Source organism: Vombatus ursinus, unplaced genomic scaffold (genome assembly GCF_900497805.2).
Source record: "Vombatus ursinus unplaced genomic scaffold, bare-nosed wombat genome assembly UNPS02000749.1, whole genome shotgun sequence".
NCBI lineage: Eukaryota > Metazoa > Chordata > Mammalia > Diprotodontia > Vombatidae > Vombatus > Vombatus ursinus.
Window position 1 is genome coordinate 18,088,341 of NW_020940527.1, and position 18,399 is coordinate 18,106,739.

The following is an 18,399-nucleotide window of genomic DNA, read 5'->3' on the forward strand; positions in this document are numbered from 1 at the left end:
TCCTGGGAGAAACGTGTGGCTGGGGGGGGGACATCCTAGGCAGCCACTACCTGTGTGAGGGGAAGAAAGGTTTGAGTTGGGATACAGAGGCGAGAAGCTGGGCCATCCAATTTCTTTCTGTATTAATTAATTGCTCTTCTTAAGTGCTATGAAATGTAGTCTTCAAAAAACGAATTGAGGAGACAATAAGTCCATAGTTTTTGTTGTATCTCTTCCCCTCTCCCCAGCTCTCACACCTGCCCTCCGTTCCCTTGCTCCTGCTACCTTTTCTTTTCTACCTTTCTTTTCCAGGGAGCAAATGCCAAGTTCAACCTGAGGCTTGTGGGGGCTGGGGGCACCTTCCGGGTAGTTCCCCAGACCGTCTTGAATGAAGCGCAGGTCACCATCATCGTGGAAAATTCAGCTGCCATTGACTTTGAGAAGTTCAAGTTGTTAACCTTCAAGGTACCATGAAAGTTTCCAGGTCCTGGCCTTTGGGGTTAGAGGGAACTCAGTCAAAAAGGAAGGAGCCAGGCTGGGGGGATGGGCCCTCCTTTCTCTTTCTCAGTGCAATATAACAGGTCCCACCCACTGAGTCCTGATGTCCCACCCCTTCCTGATTTGTCCAGGGCTAGACAAGTACCCCATGATCCGTACCTGTCCTAAGTCTCCTCACCCATCCTTTCTATGCACTCAAGGGTTGGCAACTTGTCACAGCTGGAATGTCATTTCTTCATTTCTCCATTTCCTTGCAAGGGGATGACATGTGGCAACTCTCTTCAGAAAAAAGGGGAACAGAGTCATGATAACTGCCAACAAGATCATTCCTCTATTACCCAGTAAATATTGCTATGTTTGAGGAATCTTCCTGCTAGTTGAAGGAATCAGAGAACCTGAGTTCAAATCACAGACTTACTAGCTGTGAAAAACAAATGAAAATCACTTCACTGTGCTTGGCCTTATTTTCTAGACTTGTGAAATGAGGGAGTTAGACTAGAAGGGTCCCTTCTGGCCCTAAACCCCATAATTCCAAGGAAGAATGCTCCCTCAGACTTCAGATTCCCAGGGAAACAAAAAGATAGGAAGGGGAAAGCAGCAGGGAGGGGGGCAGGGTGACCTTTGGGTGTTACCAGCTAACACTTCAATGATCAGCTCCATAGCAGTGATTAAATAGCCAGTTTGTACAGCAAAGATGGCTAAAATGGGATATTAGAGAATCACCTAGAGAGGGTCGGGATGCCTAGGGAAAGAAATGGATGCTGTTAAGAGGTAGAAAGGCAAAAGACAAGTCTCTCCAGCTTCATGATTTGCCTAGAGCTGGCCTGACTGTGTAAGTTATAATCATCTGCCATGCCATCTTTGGCATACATGGCTTAGGTTAACGACTCTTGTACAAAGTGCATCCAGGGGCTCTCTGCTTTGGGACCATCAAGGCCAAGTGTGTTCTGTGGCTGCCTCAAGCTTCCTGCCCCGGCTGTGTTTATCATTTGGCAGCATTGCACGGATGCCCTCAACCAACCTCTCTCCTCTTCCCTTGGCAGCTTCTGGCTGTGGAAGTGAACACTCCCGAGAAATTCAGCTCCACAGCAGACATCGTGATCCACCTCCTGGACACCAATGACAACGTTCCCAAGTTTTCCTCTGATTACTACATTGCCCGGATCCCAGAGAATTCTCCAGGGGGGTCTAATGTGGTGGCTGTCACAGTGAGTTGGGGATAAGCCTGGGAAACTAGAACACGAAGGTGGCAAGACTATTACTGAAAATTGAGGTGCTTGTGGTGAATTCATGGGGGAGATGAAGAGTTTATTTTCCAGGGTGAAGAGGTGATAAACGTGGAAAGGGTCTGGGATTTGGTGTTTCTTGGGAGCCTGACTTCTCCATCTAAGACTGCATCTGAGAAGATAGGTTGGGGCTTTAGAAGACATTGTGGTAAGGGATAACTAGGGGAGGCTTTGTCATAGCTATTTGCTGCTAGGACACCCAGGCATCACAGGAAAAGGAAAGCAAAGGATGTTTGAGTTAGGAAATGTGAAGAGACAACACCTCCAAGCCACCATCAGTCCTCACATGGAGAGCCATGCATTTCCTCCTTCTCCCGGCTTCCTAGTCCTATCCTTTTTGTCAGTATCTTTTCTTCCCTCAGCTAGTCCGGGCATTGCCCTTCAGCTTAAAGAAAAACATGAAGCCTGAGGGATCTGCCTCAGAACGCTAGGAAGGGCTCTGATCAATAGGACCACTCGAGAGAGAGAGAGTCAAGAGCAGCTCCGATTGTGTTCTGCTGGGTTATTTCCTTACGCTTCCTATCAATAAAGTTTGTCTTTCTAAATGTCATGGTGGGAGAAATGTGGCTGGGGGTAAGAGAGCATATTAAAATCATCCTCCTCATGGGATCAAGAGATCCTGGAATTGAATCCAAATCCACAGACATAGCCCCACTGGGGAATCCTGTCTTCCCTTCTCCCAGTCTATTTTGTATTCTGCTCAGATCCCAGATCTACTAGTCCCATTGATACCTGAGGTCTGTTGGGAGGAAAACCACTGGCCTCAGGTCAGTTTCCCCGTTCGAAGAGATTCCAAAATCCTCCTGTGAGGCAGTGGAGAAGATGTCCAAGTGGCAAGTGTGGAAAAGCTAAGACACTAACCTCTCTATGGGGGTACAAGGGGTGGTGTACCTAGGATGACGCACAAAAAAGAAAAGATCTGAGTGCTTATTGATGTATCTGATAACCACTTGTCAGGACTGTTATAATGGGAATGAATTCTGGGTAAAGGTTGGACTAGACAACCATTGGGGCCCCCTCTATCTCTCAAATTTGGCATTTTTATGAGTCTGAACTCTCTCTAACTCACTTTTCTAGGCAATGGATCCAGACTCAGGACTATGGGGTGAAGTCAAATACTCCATTTATGGGACAGGAGCAGAGCTGTAAGTATAACTGCAGACCTGGACACACAATCCAGAGGATTTATCCCAGTGTCTCACAGCATCAGCTTGGTGGAAGGAGTTGGAGGGAGGGGGCTGATATAGGAAGGGTCAATGTCCCTGGCTGTGAGGGGTTGGATAAGAAAGGAACACAGGGTGAGAGAGAGTAGGGAGGTGTGTAGGAAAAAGAGGCATGATCAATTACATTTATATTACAATTTAGGGTTTACAATTTAGAACACATTCTCACAACAACCCTGCAAGATAAGTAGTACAAATAATATTATTCCCATTTTACAGATTTAAAAAAACCCTGAAACTCAAAAAGGGGAAGTTATCTACCCAAGCCTAGTAAGATAATGAGTATAACCAGGACTTGAACCCATATATTCTGACCCCCAAATCCAAACCTTTTTCCAGATGTGGAAGAACTCTCTAGAGACCAGTCTTGATAAGGTTCACAGATATGTGGAAAAGCAGAAACTGTCTTCCTTGTGCTTCAGAGACCTTTCTGTGAAGATAGACCAGGAGTTGCTTCCTCCTCTCACATAGCCATCAAAAGCAGGGAGAACAGTCAGACAGAAACGGAAAATTTAACAAACCACACAATTAAACATCTGTTGCCTATACAATTTATTCTGGCTTCTACCCTTCCAAAAGTGCTTCATCTATAAATATAAATAAATTCTTGAGCTTCCAAGAGGAGTCTGGCAGTGCCTGATTAGAATTTCCTACGTTCTTGAGCTTGGGGAAGGAAGGAAACAAGCATTTTAAACAAGCATTCTGGGCACTGTGCTAAGCACTTCACAAATATTTCATTTGATCCTTCCAACAAGCCTGGGAGGTAAGTGCTATTATTATCCCCATTTTACATTTAGGGAAACTGAGGCATGAGGGGGTTAAATGGCTTGCCCTGGGTCACATAATTAGTAAGTGTCTGAGGTTGGATTTGAAGTCAGGTCCTCCTGACTCCAGGGCTCAGTGTTCTATATGCTTTATCCACTTCGCAAACAGAACCTGCAGGAAAGATTATCTCAGACACTTGGTTACCCCCTGCCCACAGTGAATGGCTAACCAGCCCACACTGCCATTTAAAAAAATGGGACTCTTTGCCTGGGTTATGATTCCACCTTTCCCATTCATGCCGTAGTTTGCTGTTGTTCTGCTATTGTTTGGTGAATTTACTTTTCATGGGAGGCTACTCTAATACAATGAGAAGAGAGATGAAGACTCCTCCCACTGAGCTCTGTGCCATGAGTCCTTCTCAAACCAAAATGCTGAATAGGCATCAAGAGTTATGGTATAAGAAATAATAAGCATTTGAAGCAGCTAGGTGGTGCAGGGGATAGAACGCTGAATCTGGAGTCAGAAAAACCTGAGTTCAAATGCAGCTTCAGACACTTACTAGCTGTGTGACTCTAGGCAAATCATTTAACCTCATTCAGCCTCAGTTTTCCCATGTGTAAAATGGGTATAATAGTTGAACCTAGGGTGGCTTTTAGTACTAAAAAGTACTCTGCAAAAATCTTAAATGTTAGCTATGATCACTGTTCTTTAGTTTTTCTAAGAGTAGAAAATGAGAAGGGACAGCTAGGGGTGAAGGAGAGTGCCAGCCTTGGAATTAGGAAGACCTAAGAACAAATCCGGCCTCAGACATTTACTAGCTATGTGACCTTGGGCAAGTCACTTAACCCTATTTGCCTCAGCTTCTTTGTCTGTAAAATAAGCTGGAGAAGGAAAGGGCAAACCATTCCAGTATCTTTGCCAAGAAAACCCCAAATGGGGTCACAAAGAATTGGACATGGGCTGAAACAACTGAACAACAAAAGAACATGAGAAGAGAAGCTGGCATAGGAGTAGCAGCTGAGATTTAGGCTAGCAAAAGGGAAGCCCTCCTAGAAAGGCTATGGAACTGCTCCAGAGAATCACAAGAGCGGGAGCCAGATACATCTTCCATCCAGAGGGATGATGTAGATGGCTCCTCTCAGCTAGGTGGTATGGTGGATAGAGTGCCAGTCCTGGAGTCAGGAAGACTTGAATTTAAATCCAGTCTCAGACACTTGCTAGCTGTGTAACCTTGAGCAAGTCATTTAATGCCTACCTCAGTTTCCCTAATGGTGAAATGGGGATAGTAATAGCACCTACCTACCAGGATTGTTGGATGGATCAAATGGGACAATATTTGTAAAGTGCTTAGCACAGTGCTTGGCACATAATAGGCACTTATTAAGTATTTATTCCCTTCCCCTTCTTCCTTATCCTTGAGGTCAGATACCGGGTCTTGTTTATTTTTGTGTCTACCCCAATATCTAGCAATTTGTACATACTAAGCACTTAAATAATCTTTGCTAAATAAATAAATGAAAGACCTCTGAAGTCAAGTTGACATATCCATGGAATATAGAAGAAAGAGGGAGCAGGGGGACCCAGTTTTCAGGAGGCCTTTTGACTCCTCTTGAGAGCCTTCATCTGACTTATTGCCCCACAATGCAGAAAAGGGCAGTTGTGATCACCAGACAAAGGGGAAGGGCATGGAGCGGAGGACTTGATAGGCTAGTCAACCAGACCTCTTACCATAAGCTAAAGGGACATTATAGGTTTTCTGATCTAACCCCTTCATTTTATAGATGCGAAAATAATATTCTGAGATGAGAAAGCTCACACAGCAAATAAGTGACTAATAAGTAATTTCCCAAGAACCATGGAATCTATGAGGAGGAGAATTAGGATAAAAGATTCAGTAAACCAAAAAAAAGAAGTCCAGGAACAGAGAAGGCAAGAAGCAGGTCAAGGTCAGGGTCAAGATCAAATCCAAATCCAAATGGTCAGATGCTGCCATAGTAGAGGCACTGCCAGGTCCTTCCAGCCCTCTCCAGAAGAATTAAGTCTGACATTCCTTGACTGTCTTAGTTGTCTAGAAGGCCCTTGAGCAACTGAGACTAGCGATCAATCCTCCTGCTGTTTACAGGGACTCAGAGCCTGATACCCCCCAGGGGATAGGGACCACATAGCCTAGTTTTGAAGTTAGAGAACCTAGGTTTGAATTGCAGCTCTTACTAGCTGTGTGACCTTGGGCAAGTAAGACACTCACCTTCTCAGGGTCTCAGTTTCTTCATATGTAAAATGGCAAGTATAAATTATATGATCTCTAAAATTACTTCTAGTTCTAAATCCCATGATCTTGCAGAATCATTGATCCATTATCTTTTTACAGCACAGCCATAGAATTTTAAAGCTGAAAGAGGCTTTAGCTGATTTCTCCTCGATTTTACAGGGAAAGAAATCCAGAGAGGTTGTAACTTAAAACCACACAGCTGTGATCATTCCACCTTATCTTGAACACTTTCAGAGACAGAGAACTCACCACTTTGTAAGGGAGCCTCTACCACTGCTCTGAATTTGTTAGTACTTACTCATCCTGAGCCAAAACCTACCTCTCTGTAACTTCCTTCCATTGTCCTAATTTTCCTCTCTGGAAAGGATGCCTTTTGCACATGACAGCTTTTCACATAATTGAAGACATCATACCCCTGTAAATCTTCTCTTTTTTCCAGTGCCCTTCCCATTTATCATGTCATGGTTTTCCCTCCATCAATTCTGATCACCTCCCTCTGGGTATATTCCAATTTATCAATTCAGATCCCAGGACTGATTGTAGTATTAAAGATATGGCCTGGGCAGGGCAGAGTCCAGTGGGACTACTATAACTTCTCTTAATGGAGAGTTGTTGTTTTTTTTCCTCCAACCTGGGATTTCATGGATCTGGGAAGCTTCCAATGAGAAAATCCCCTCTGCCAATGCAGATGGGCACCTGTTCTACAACACTCAATAAGTCAGTCAATGAGCACTTATTGGGCACTTACTCTGAACCAAGAACCCCAACATAAAGTCTTAGGGACTTGCCAGGGACACTGAGAGGTCAAGTGATTTACCTAGTCACACATCCTGGAATCAGAAGCAAAACATGAACACGGGTTTTCTGATTCTGAGACTGTTCTCTATCTATTCTCCCAAGATGACTCTCAAGATTCTATTATACACAAACACACACACACACACACACACACACACAAACACACACACACATTTTTTCAAATGACACAATGAGTGCATTAAAAAAATAAGTGTAATTTGATTTAGGGTCTATTGTAGCCTGTACCTTCCTGACCTACTAGATAATATTTTTTTAACTAGCCTCCTCTATATTTGGGTAGAACTAGAGATTCAACTTACAAGTATATATCCTATATATACATAGTTATTTGCACGTTGTTTCCCCCATTAGAATGGGAGTTCACTTAAGCAAAGACCTTGTTTTGCCTTTTTTTGTATCCCTAGCATTTTAGCACAGTACCTGGAACATAGTAAGGGTTTAATAATAGCTTACTGATTGACCAATGGATTGACAGACTCCACTAGCTTTCCCAAATGTAAGAGGTTGTTTGTGAGGCTTACCAGCTGATGATCTAGAGAATTAAAGTCTGTCGGATTGAACAACTTGCTAACACAGGGAATCATATTCCAAGAGAGGGAAAAACATTAATGTCTCAACTCCTCTGTCCCCTGGGGGAAGCTTGAGGAGAATGAGTTGACTGTCAGAAAAGATTGGACTAGTCCATATTTCAATTTCTCGATTTGTTGGTTCCTGATCTATATAAACCTATGTGTGTCATCTTGCCCTTCCAGATTCCTGATCCACCCATCTACAGGAATCATCTATACTCAGCCCTGGGCTGCCCTGGATGCTGAGGTCACCTCCAAGTACAACTTCTATGTGAAGGCAGAAGACACAGAGGGCAAGTACAGCCTTGCTGAAGTGTTCGTCACAGTGCTTGATGTCAATGACCACTCCCCAGAGTTTGATGAAAACATTCAGGAGAAGACAATGGTCCTAGGAACCCCAGTAAAAATTGAGGTGGGTTACTAGGTTGCTTTTTTATGGAACAGTCCCATTCCCTAAATGGTATGAACAGACTTTATGCCATGCCAATCATTAACAACAGGGGAAATAAGAAAATCATAGAATCAGAATATTAAGAGCACCTAGAAGACCAGCTAGTTCAATCTTTACATATCTCTTTTATTGGCTTTTGAACAAAATGTATATAAGCATTTATTATCTTTCTTCTTCACTGTACCTTCCTTTAACTGAATAATTTTTTTTTAAAAAGCAAAACTATCACAATAAACATGCATAAGCCAGCAAAACAAATTCCCACATTGGTCACATCCAAAAATGCAGTTTCATCCTGTACTTTAAGTCCATCATTTCTCTGACAGGAAGCGGGGTGGCATGATTCATCTTTAATTCTCTGCACTAATGATTCATGATTGCATTGATCAGTTCTATAGTCTTTCAAAGCTGTTTTTCTCTTTAATGTTGTTGTGTAAATTATTCTCCTACTTCTTGTCACTTCACGTTCCATCACTGGTTCATAAAAGAATTCCCATTTCCTCTAAAACTGTACATTTTGTCATTTCTTATGACAAAAATAATAATCCATTACACTCACATATCATAATTTTAGCCATTTCCCAATCGGTAGGCACCTGCTTAGTTTACAATTCAGGAGTACTGCAAAAAAGCTGCTATAAATATTTGTGTTCATATGGATCCTTTTCCTCCTTCTTTGATCTCTCTGGCATACAGGCTTAGGAATGCTATAGCTGGGTCAAGGTTATGCATGGTTTAGTGACTTTGGGGGCACAAATGCCAAATTGCTTTCTAGAATCTATCACTTGCACCTTACACCTGAGAAAACTGAAATGTGGCTTGCTCAAGGTCATCCAGCAAGTTAATGGTAAAGGCAAACTAGAACCCGGGTTGCTATTTCTACTATGCCACATTGTCTCAAATCCAGTCCTTTACATTCATTTGGCTTCTTTCTCCATATCCAAAAGCTTTGTTGAAACTTCTCTGGACCTGGGCTAATACACCAACAGCCAGGACATGTAATCTGTTGGGGAAAAACAAACCCAGGCTCTCAGACCCACCATACTTTGAGGGGCTTCTTAAGATCTTCAATTGCATTCAAAGGCATTTATAATGAAAAGGAAATTCTTTAATTTATTTTTCTTTCTTTCTTTCTTTTTCTTTTTTGGCTAGGCAATGAGGTTAAGTGACTTGCCCAGGGTCACACAGCTAGTAAGTGTCAAATGTCTGAGGCCAGGGCTGGTGTTCTAAACACTGTGCCCTCTAGCTGCCCGTCTGTAATTTCTAACATCCCAACTTTGGAACTAAAAAGCTTGTCTTTCTGGCAGCACCCATATTTTGTCATTTACAAATAAATATAGCCCCCACAGGTGATTGCTTTGCGTTTTAGTATCATGACTCAAGGCATGAGATTCTTTCCAAATGCTCCAAATAAATCATTTTAATTCATTTTGGTTACAAAAATAAATATAAACACTTGAGCAGAGTGTTTATCGTCATGAAACCAAAAACCATTGCTAGATTCTACTACACACACACACACACACAAATACACATACACAGAACCATGCACACAGGCAAACACACACATGCATGCACTATCATCTAAGACATGAAATCACTCAAAGTCTATATCCTCCATAGAAATTACAGCACAAACTACCTTCCCTAATTAAGTCAAAAAACTACTCTTTAAACACCGGGACTTGCCCTTGGAAGAAATGAGAAATAGGTGTGGTGAAGGGGTCTTTGGACCTCTCCCATTTTCATTTCTGTTCCTTTGCTTCCTTCCTGCTTCCGAGTTCTCTTACCCCCATTACCAGGTGTTCAATGCCTACATCCTATCCAAAGCCCTTCACTGTAGCCACTCATCCAAGCCTCCCCTCTCCCTGAAACACTCGATGATGCAAAATATTTTCATTCCCACAGTGCAACTGTTCTCAGTCAACTATTAGGGAGAAATCAATCTGATTATATTCATTTACACTAGATCACTTACACTTTATCCTCCCAGAATTAACCTCATGTTAGCTCAAATGAATCTCTTATCGATGGGATTACATGCCACTTTTCTAAAATGAAAAAATTCATAAACAGAGAGGGAGATGTCTTTATTAATGGAGAGATGGTTTCCCTAGAACCCTTTAAATTGTAAAATGTAAGCCATTAACTACTCTACCTACATGTAAATCCAGCCCTAGTAAGTGCTTACTCTTTACTCTGCTACCTTCCACAGACCAAGGAAGTCCATCATTTGTGTTTCATCTGACTCCCTTACAAGATCATTGCTTAAGGAATATTTGAGTGAGTCCCCAAGTTCTGATTCCATCTTTCCTCATGTACAGGCTACAGACCATGATGCAGAGGAGCCCAACAATATTGTGGACTATTCCATCATGCAGGCAGAACCCGCCAATGTGTTTGACATCAACGAAAGCACAGGTGAGATCCGGTTGAAAGCCTTTGTTCACTCGCTGGACATCATCCACAATATCAGCAAGAACAGAGACCGCATCTGGTCTGTGCTGGTGCAGGCCAAGGACCGGGGCTCCCCATCCTTCAGTACCACAGCTGTGCTAAAGATCGACATCCTGGATGAGGTAAGCTGGGCAGGTCCAAAGAAGGAAGATGCTTGGGGAGTAAAAGGGAACCTCATAATCATCTCACTCGCAGGTGTATGGTGGACAGGATTCTCGTAGAGGTATAGGCCTCCAATTCTGAGACCCAAAGGGATAAGTCTGCCTGCATCCTCACTACCAAATCTGAACAATTGCCCAGGCCTCCCTCTCTATGGCCCTCCTCCATATGTTCGGTTAAAGAGTGAGTCATGTATTCCCTTGTCATTAACACACTATATACAAGTGATGTTTATTGTTTCCCTCCTGTGGAAATCAAACTCACATTCCCCCTGACCTAATGTCTCTCTCTCTCTCTCTAGAGTTTGGTCTTATCTGTAAAAGAGAAAATAAGGGAATTCCAATGCTACACCCCATCACATTTCTCGCAGCCCATCTTGAAGCCAAAAAGCAGTCTTTAGAATCCTAAATCAGATCTTAGGACATTACAGAAGTTATGAGACTCCTACCTGAACCCCAGGTCGATGGAGGAAATATAATACAAGGCGGAAGAACTCCAGACCTGGAGACAAAAGGGCTGTCCTCTAGACCTGACTGTACCCCTTGCTAGCTTTGTAACTGTGACCAAGTCACTGATATTCTCTGAATTCAGTTCCCTTGCTTCTAAAATATGGATATTAGTATTTGCACTATCTTCTCCATGAGGTTGTTGTGATGCTCAAATGTGTCATGTCATAGAGCATTAAATTTGGCATCTGAGGACCTGAGTTTGAATCTTACTATCTCTACTGCTGCTCATTATCTTGGGCAAGGCTCCTGGCCTCAGTTTCTTCGCCTATAAAATAAGGAATTGTACTAGATTCTAGAAGGGCAGCTAAATGGCTCCATGCATAGATTGCCAGGCCTGGAGGCAGGAAGACCCGAGTTCAAATCTGGCCTCAGACACTAACTAGCTATGTGACCTTGGGCAAGTCATTTGAACTTGTTTGCCTCAGTTTCCTCATCTGTAAAATGAGTTGGAGAAGGAAATGGCAAACCACTCCAATAGCTTTGCTGAGAAAACTCCAAAGGGGGTCACACAGAGTTGACACAACTGAAAAAAGAATAGATTCAAAAATTTCTACCAGCTTTAACTCCCATGATCTTCAAAACCAAATGGTGAGTATTAACCATGGTTTTCAATTAGAAAGATAGAAGAACAAAAGAGCAAGGTGGTCAAGGGTAAAGAAAATATCACTGAAATGGCTGGCCAAGGGTCAGGACTAGGTAGGGATGGAAAGGAAACCAAAACAGAGGTGATGGATTAAAAGAAAATGGAGGCATCAAAAGAGTGGAGGTCGTGACGAAGTACAAGATAAGGATAGAAATTGAATCTGTGATTTCAATGATGTAAGGAACTCTCAGGCAAGGAAACTCCTGCTACCAATTCAGGCTGGTTACTTTCTCTGCCATGTCAAGTCTTAGTGAGTTGCGTAAAGATTAAAACATTCAACAACTTGCTCAGGTTCACAGAGTGTCAGAAGCAGACCTTGAACCCCAGTTTCCTTGGCTTTGAGACTAGTTCCATGCATTATACTGTGCTGTAAATTTTATATATTTACATATATGTGTGTGCATATGTAAGTATACACACATTTACATATATGTATACTATATATGGATGTATGTGTGTATATATATGTATATGTGTGTGTATGTGTATATATATATATATGACTTGCTGTAGGCTATAAAGCTCTATTTAAATGTCAGTGATTATTAGCTTCACTCAAAGAAAGATTGGTTTCCAGTTCTCTGTCTATCCAGTTACAACTGGATTATTTCTTCATGCATTTCCAAGTTAATTCAAAAGTAAGCCAAAGCTCTTTCTTTTCCCTTAATGAAAAGAAACCAAGAGTTTCTTTTCATTAAGGGAAAAATTATTTTCATTAAGGGCAGAGTTCATTATTAATGTATCTAACCACGCCTGGAGCCTAAGGCAAAGCTTAACATACATCCTAAATCATGTTCTGATTTCCTTGCTGTGTTTTGAACAGGGTGCTGAAGTTAGTGAACTTTTTTATTACCACACAAGCTAACTGAATGGCTCTAGCAAAGATCAAGGTGCTTCCTTCTCCTCAATAGCCATCATTTATTGAGCTTTTACTGTGCATGGGCACAGTGTTAGGCACCGGGAAAGCATCTGTGTGTTAGAGACAGTCTCTGCCTTCTAGGATCAAATAGCAGAGGTGGGGAGATACATATGTAAAAAGGTAAATAACAATACACCCACATAAAGAGAGAGGAGGGATGTGATATAATGGATAGAGAGCCAGCATCAAAGCCTGGATAATTGGATTCAAGTCCCATTTCTGATCCATATTGTCTGCATGACCCTGAATAAGTCACCTGACCTCTCAATGCTCTAATCAGCTCTCTAAGACTGCCTTGGGAGAGGAGTTTCATCACTTGTCACTCCCTTCTATCAGTCAAATCTCAGGTCCTGTTCCTAACCCTATAATTAGATAAGCAGCAGAGTTCCATGGAAAGAACCCTGGATTTGGAACCAGGAGGCGTGGGTTCAATTCCTGATTCGATTTATTACTGGCTGTGTGATGGTAATAAAATGATTTTTCTTCTATAAGTTTCAACTCCTTTGTTTCTAAAGTGGAAATAATATTTGAACTGTCTACAGCATATAAATATATATATATATGTATGTATGTATATATAAATTGTGTGCATATCCATCCCATCTGACTCTCTGCCATGGTCAAGAGTCTAGGTAAGTGAAACTACTACAATTTCCTGTCCAGCTTCCATAGGTGGAGGTAACCATTGATATACTGTGTTCTATTTATACTCCTTGACAGACCCTAAATAGAGGGCCCATGGCTGCGTTTCTGATGCAAACTAAAGACAATCCCATGAAAGCCATAGGTGTACTGGCTGGAGTCATAGCCATCATGGTGGTCATTACCGTCTTCATCTCCACTGCCATGTTCTGGCGCAACAAGAAGTCCAACAAGATTTTACCAGTCCGGCGGGTGATCCGAAAGAGGCCAAGCCCACCATCCCGCTCCATCAGGGCAGAGTGGCTCAAATTCAAGAGGTCTCATGCAGGAGACAAGTTTGCCGTCAAAGATGAACTGCCCAATGAGAACCATAATAACAACAGCTTGATGTTCGCCCCACCTCCTACTGCACCAGCCCTGCCCCCTCCACCCATCACCATCCCCAAGATCAGTACCACAGAGTGGACAGTGCCCACAGTCTCAGGCTCACTGACTCCCAAGCATACTAGTAAGCCGATGAAGCAAAAGGCCTTGGACAGACCTGTCCAGTCTGCCCTCGTTTCTGAGCTCAAGAAGAAGTTTGAAAAGAAGGCTGCAGACAATAAGCCTTATGTCTGAGAAATCTGCTGTGGTCACTCTCAAGCCTGTCACCTCACTATCCTTGTTCCTGACAACTTAGAATCAGCTGAAAGCAATTCAGATGGCACAGTCACTCACTTTTTTGTACAAGTATTTACTGCTCATTTGCATGGATTTTCTGCCAATCTCCTTTTCTGTTTTGCAGTGGGAATCATTTCTGCGGTGACCTAGAATGTAGGTGCTAATCACTAGATCATAGTCTGACTATACGCACTTACTTCTTTCCCCTAAAACTTTACCAATTGTCCCATTGCAAACAAAGTGTTCATTTGCTGACTGGTGTTCGAGTTGCCATTGAATGAGGTTTCATAGGTCTTCTTATTCCTACTCCCATCCCTTGAAAAACTTAAGCTCATTTGGCCATTATTTTTGAGCAGCCTGACCCAAAAGATCCTCAATTTATGAACAGAACTCCTGCCAGATGTGCGGAGACATCTATAATGTGATGCCATTTTGGGCTGTTGTCACCAAACTAGCCTCCAAATACTGGAAATTCCTTGATAAAGTAGGTGGAGAGGGTAGTAATAATGTTCAGCCTTGACCTAACTAAAGGAACTTCAAAGGAGGTATTTTGAGAGCTGTTAGGAAAACAGACACAAAAGGAGGTCAAAGATGAGCTGAAAATGTTCATTAAACCATACAGTTAAAGAAGAAGAGGGAAATATGTTGTCTAGGTCTTTAAGGGAAAAAATTGATAGATTATGCTTTCATTCTCTGTACCTTCAGGGTTTGGAATGGAGAAAACATTAACTGAATTTTCCCATCAATGGAAGCAGATATTTAAGTATTCAAGCTCATTAGGGGAATGGCACATTAGTGGGTGGGGATGATCCAGGAACTATAGAGGTAGACCAAGTTCAAATCCATCAGACTGAACCATATACATCTGTATATACTGCATCTCTATACATAGCCACAAGTATTCTAAGCATGTCCTCTCTCCATGGAACTATTCTGGCATGGTAGTTCCTTAAAGAGGCAGCAAGGTATAGTAGAAATAACATTGGACTAAGCCTTAGGAGATCTCGGTTCTAGTTCTGATTCTGCTAATATTCTGGTGAATGTTCTTGATTCTGCCATGTGACCTGGGGCAAATCACTTAACTGCTCTGTGTTCCAATGAACTTAGTAAAAGAGGTCAGTAATTTCTGGCCAGCTTAACTCACAGAATTGTGAGGATCAAATGAGTTACTAATGAATGGGAACATGCTTTGAAAGCTACAAGGCAAATATCAGGTGGCAAAAACAGTGGCCTGAGATTTAAAAGACCTGTATTTGAACCCTGGGTCTGTTACTAGCTGTATTACCCTAAGCAAGGTAGTTTTCCTCAGAACCTCAATTTTCTCATCTGTAAAATAGGAATATACCTTGCATTACCTATCTCACAGGGTTGTTGTGCGGAAAGTGATGTGTAAATCTGAAAGTACCATATAAATGAGAATGATCATTATCATTAAGATTCATCAATTGGAACATAGTTGTTCCACAAAGTATTGGGTATCTCTTGCTCTCATGAGTTTGCTGCAGAGTCACAATGTTTGTGTGAAGTCAAGTTGTTTTTTTTTTCTTTTCTCAATAGGGTCACTCTCTTACACAACAACACTGCTGCTCAACCAGTCACCTATGTCAGTGTTATACAAGAGAACAGCCAGGGAAGCAACAGAAATTTTAGAAATAAGAAATCAAGTGACAGAATAGTCCTATTAGACACCCGTCTCCATTTCCTTCAGATGGCTGTATGCGTAGAATCGTAGAATATTAGAGGCAGATTGGACCTTTAAAATCATCTAGTTCAATAGCTTCATTCTGTTTATGAGAAAATTGAGGCCTAGAGATATGAAGTGACTGTTCAGAGTCACATAAGATTAGTTAATGGCAGATCCAACGTAAGAATTCAGGTCTCTTGAATCTTGGCTTTTTCTACAACACTACATATAAAACTCAGCTTAGGCATGTATCTTAAGGGTCTGACAATCCTTCCCTAGGAGATAGGGAAGGAGACTATTCACATCCTATGTAGGCAGGACCTGTTTTCAGCAAGAAAGCCAGGAATACATAAAAAGAGAAATGGAAGAGAGTTCCCTGCTTACTTTGAGTAGTCAGCACCTACTCCATTTCAGATGATTTTATTTGTGAAAATGTGACTTGCACATAATTTTTCTTTGGCCAAATGTGTTTATACAATTTGTTCCATTAACAACCTGATGCACAGATATGCCATGTGATCCCTAGGCTCCATTTTGGGTTTTTCTTCTAATGCATGGCACTGCCATTATTTAAGGTCGAGAATTATAGCTAACAATTGGGAACAGAAGAAAGACCACCAGATCAAATGAAACTAACCAGAAGGATAGGGTGAAGTCCAACAAATATTAGGGTGGGGTAGTTTTGTTCTATACGATGGATGTTTGGGGACTTTTTTTCGTTAAACATTACCATTCCTACCAGTTGTATTGCATTTCATCTTTTTTTGTAATTATTAATAAAACCCTTTAAATTGAAGCCATATTTTTACCATATGTAGCATCTGATCTCTATCACCGTTCTGTCACCCATTCTCTCTGTCTCAGAAGATAGTGAAGCAATTTCTAAAATGCCTGAAGTTTAATAAGCAAAGAGAAAAGAAAGAAGAAAGTGAAAATGGTTGAAAATTGTATGTCTTCTTAGACAGCTTGGCAGTGTAGTGGGTAGACTACTGAACCTAGAGTCAGAAAGAGCTAAGAACAAATCCTGCTTCTGACATTTATTAGCTGTGACCCTGGGCAAATCTCTCAACCTCAGTTTCTTCATCTTTATGGGGACAATAATGGAGCCTACTCTACAAGGTTGTTATGATATGAAATGAAAAAAATATATTTAAAGTACTTTGTAAGCCTTATAGCTCTATAGAAATTCTATGTATCATTATTATGACTTAATAATTTGTCACAGATAACATCTGAGAATAGCTTCTGTTTGTACTGGTACTTTGCTCCCTGCCCCCCCCCAAAGTCTGTTTCTTATGAATTAAAGCAGCCAAGCAAGCTTAAAGGAAGGAGGGAAGGAAACATTTCTATGGTGCTTATTACATGCCAGGCACTGTGCTAAGTAGTTTACAAATATCATTTCCTTTAATCCCCACAACAATCCGGGGAGGCAGATGCTATTATCCTCATTTTACAGCTGAGAAAACAGAGGCAGAGATTAAATGACTTGTCCAGGGTCACACAGCTATTAAGCATCTAAAGCTGGATTTTAACTCAGGTCTTCCTGATTCCAGGCATAGCGCTCTATCCACTACATCATCTCCAAAAGGAAGAGGAAAAAGAATATGCATTTATATAGCACCTACTATGTATCCTCACAACAACCCTAGGTGCTATAATTATCCTCATTTTAGAGTTGAGGAAACTGAGGTTAAATGACTTGCCCATGGTCAAACAGCTAGTGTCTGAGGACATATTTGAACTCAGGTGTTCAAGAGTAGGATCAGTGCTCTAATGTAGTGCTCCACCTAGTGGCCAAAAGGTGGAGGAAACCCAAGCCCAGCCTCACTCTTGAGTTTCAGTGACTCCCCAATTTGCCCAGGTAGTCAGCTCGGTGGGCTATGCACAAAAGCCTCAAACAAAAATGACAGAGAATTAAGGATCTTGCTTCTAACAAGTATGGAGGGAGGGGGGAATTTTGAAGTGATTAGTAGAGAGGAGGTTATGTTGTGTTTCTGCCAGTGTCAAGTAACAGCTATGTTTATATAAAGTATAGGCTGCTTCTCCCACTACAGAAGAAGGTAAAAAAAAGCTAGATGAATGTTTTGTTGTGGTCCCTGTTCTTAGAAAACATCATATTTCTTGAAGGGACATGGAATAGAAGGAACTCCTGGGGGGGGGGGGGACAGGGGCAGGGGAGAAAATAGGAAAACTAGCAAGGAAGGAAGGAGAGGGAGGGAAGGAAAAAAGAAGGAAGGAAGGAAGGAGAGACAGAGAAAAGAAAGGAAGGAGGGAGGGAGGAAAGCAAAGATTGAAAGAGGAAAGGAAGGATTTTTTAAATTAATTAGTTTATTTTTAGTTTTCAACAATCGCTTCCATAAGATTTTGAGTTTTAAATTTTCTCCCCCTCCCTCCCCTTTTCCCTCCCCAAGACAGTGTACAATTTGATATAGGTACTACATATACATTCCTATTAAACATGTTTTCACATTAGTCATGTTGTAACAGAAAAATTAGAACCAATAGGAGGAACCATGAGAAAGAAGAAACAGAATAAAACAGAAGGGGGGGAAAAAAGCAAATAGTATGCCTCGATCTGCATTCAAACTCCATAATTCTTTCTCTGGATGTGGGTAGCATTTTCCATCATGATACTTTTGGAGATGTCTTAGATCCTTGCATTGCTGAGAAAAGCTAAGTCTAACAAAGGTAGTCATCACACAACATGTCTGTTACTGTGTACAACATTCTCCTGATTCTGATCCCTTCATTCAGCGTCAGTCCATACAAGTCTTTCCAGGTTTTTCTGAAGTCCACTTGCTTATCATTTACTATAGCACAATAGTATTCCATTACATTCATAAATCACAACTTGTTCAGCTATTCCC

The 18,399-nt window shown here is 41.6% G+C and overlaps 1 protein-coding gene across 1 annotated transcript in view; it reads left to right on the top strand.

The window, feature by feature from the left end:
- CDHR1 (cadherin related family member 1) overlaps window positions 1–16,332 on the top strand; it is a 52,835-nt gene extending 36,503 nt beyond the window's left edge. The window contains 6 exon segments of the mRNA XM_027860228.1: window positions 292–444; window positions 1,521–1,685; window positions 2,841–2,908; window positions 7,592–7,820; window positions 10,184–10,438; window positions 13,267–16,332. Of these exon segments, the coding sequence (XP_027716029.1) occupies window positions 292–444; window positions 1,521–1,685; window positions 2,841–2,908; window positions 7,592–7,820; window positions 10,184–10,438; window positions 13,267–13,806 (1,410 nt within the window). The 3' untranslated portion in view covers window positions 13,807–16,332.
- Window positions 16,333–18,399: the final 2,067 nt, after the last annotated feature.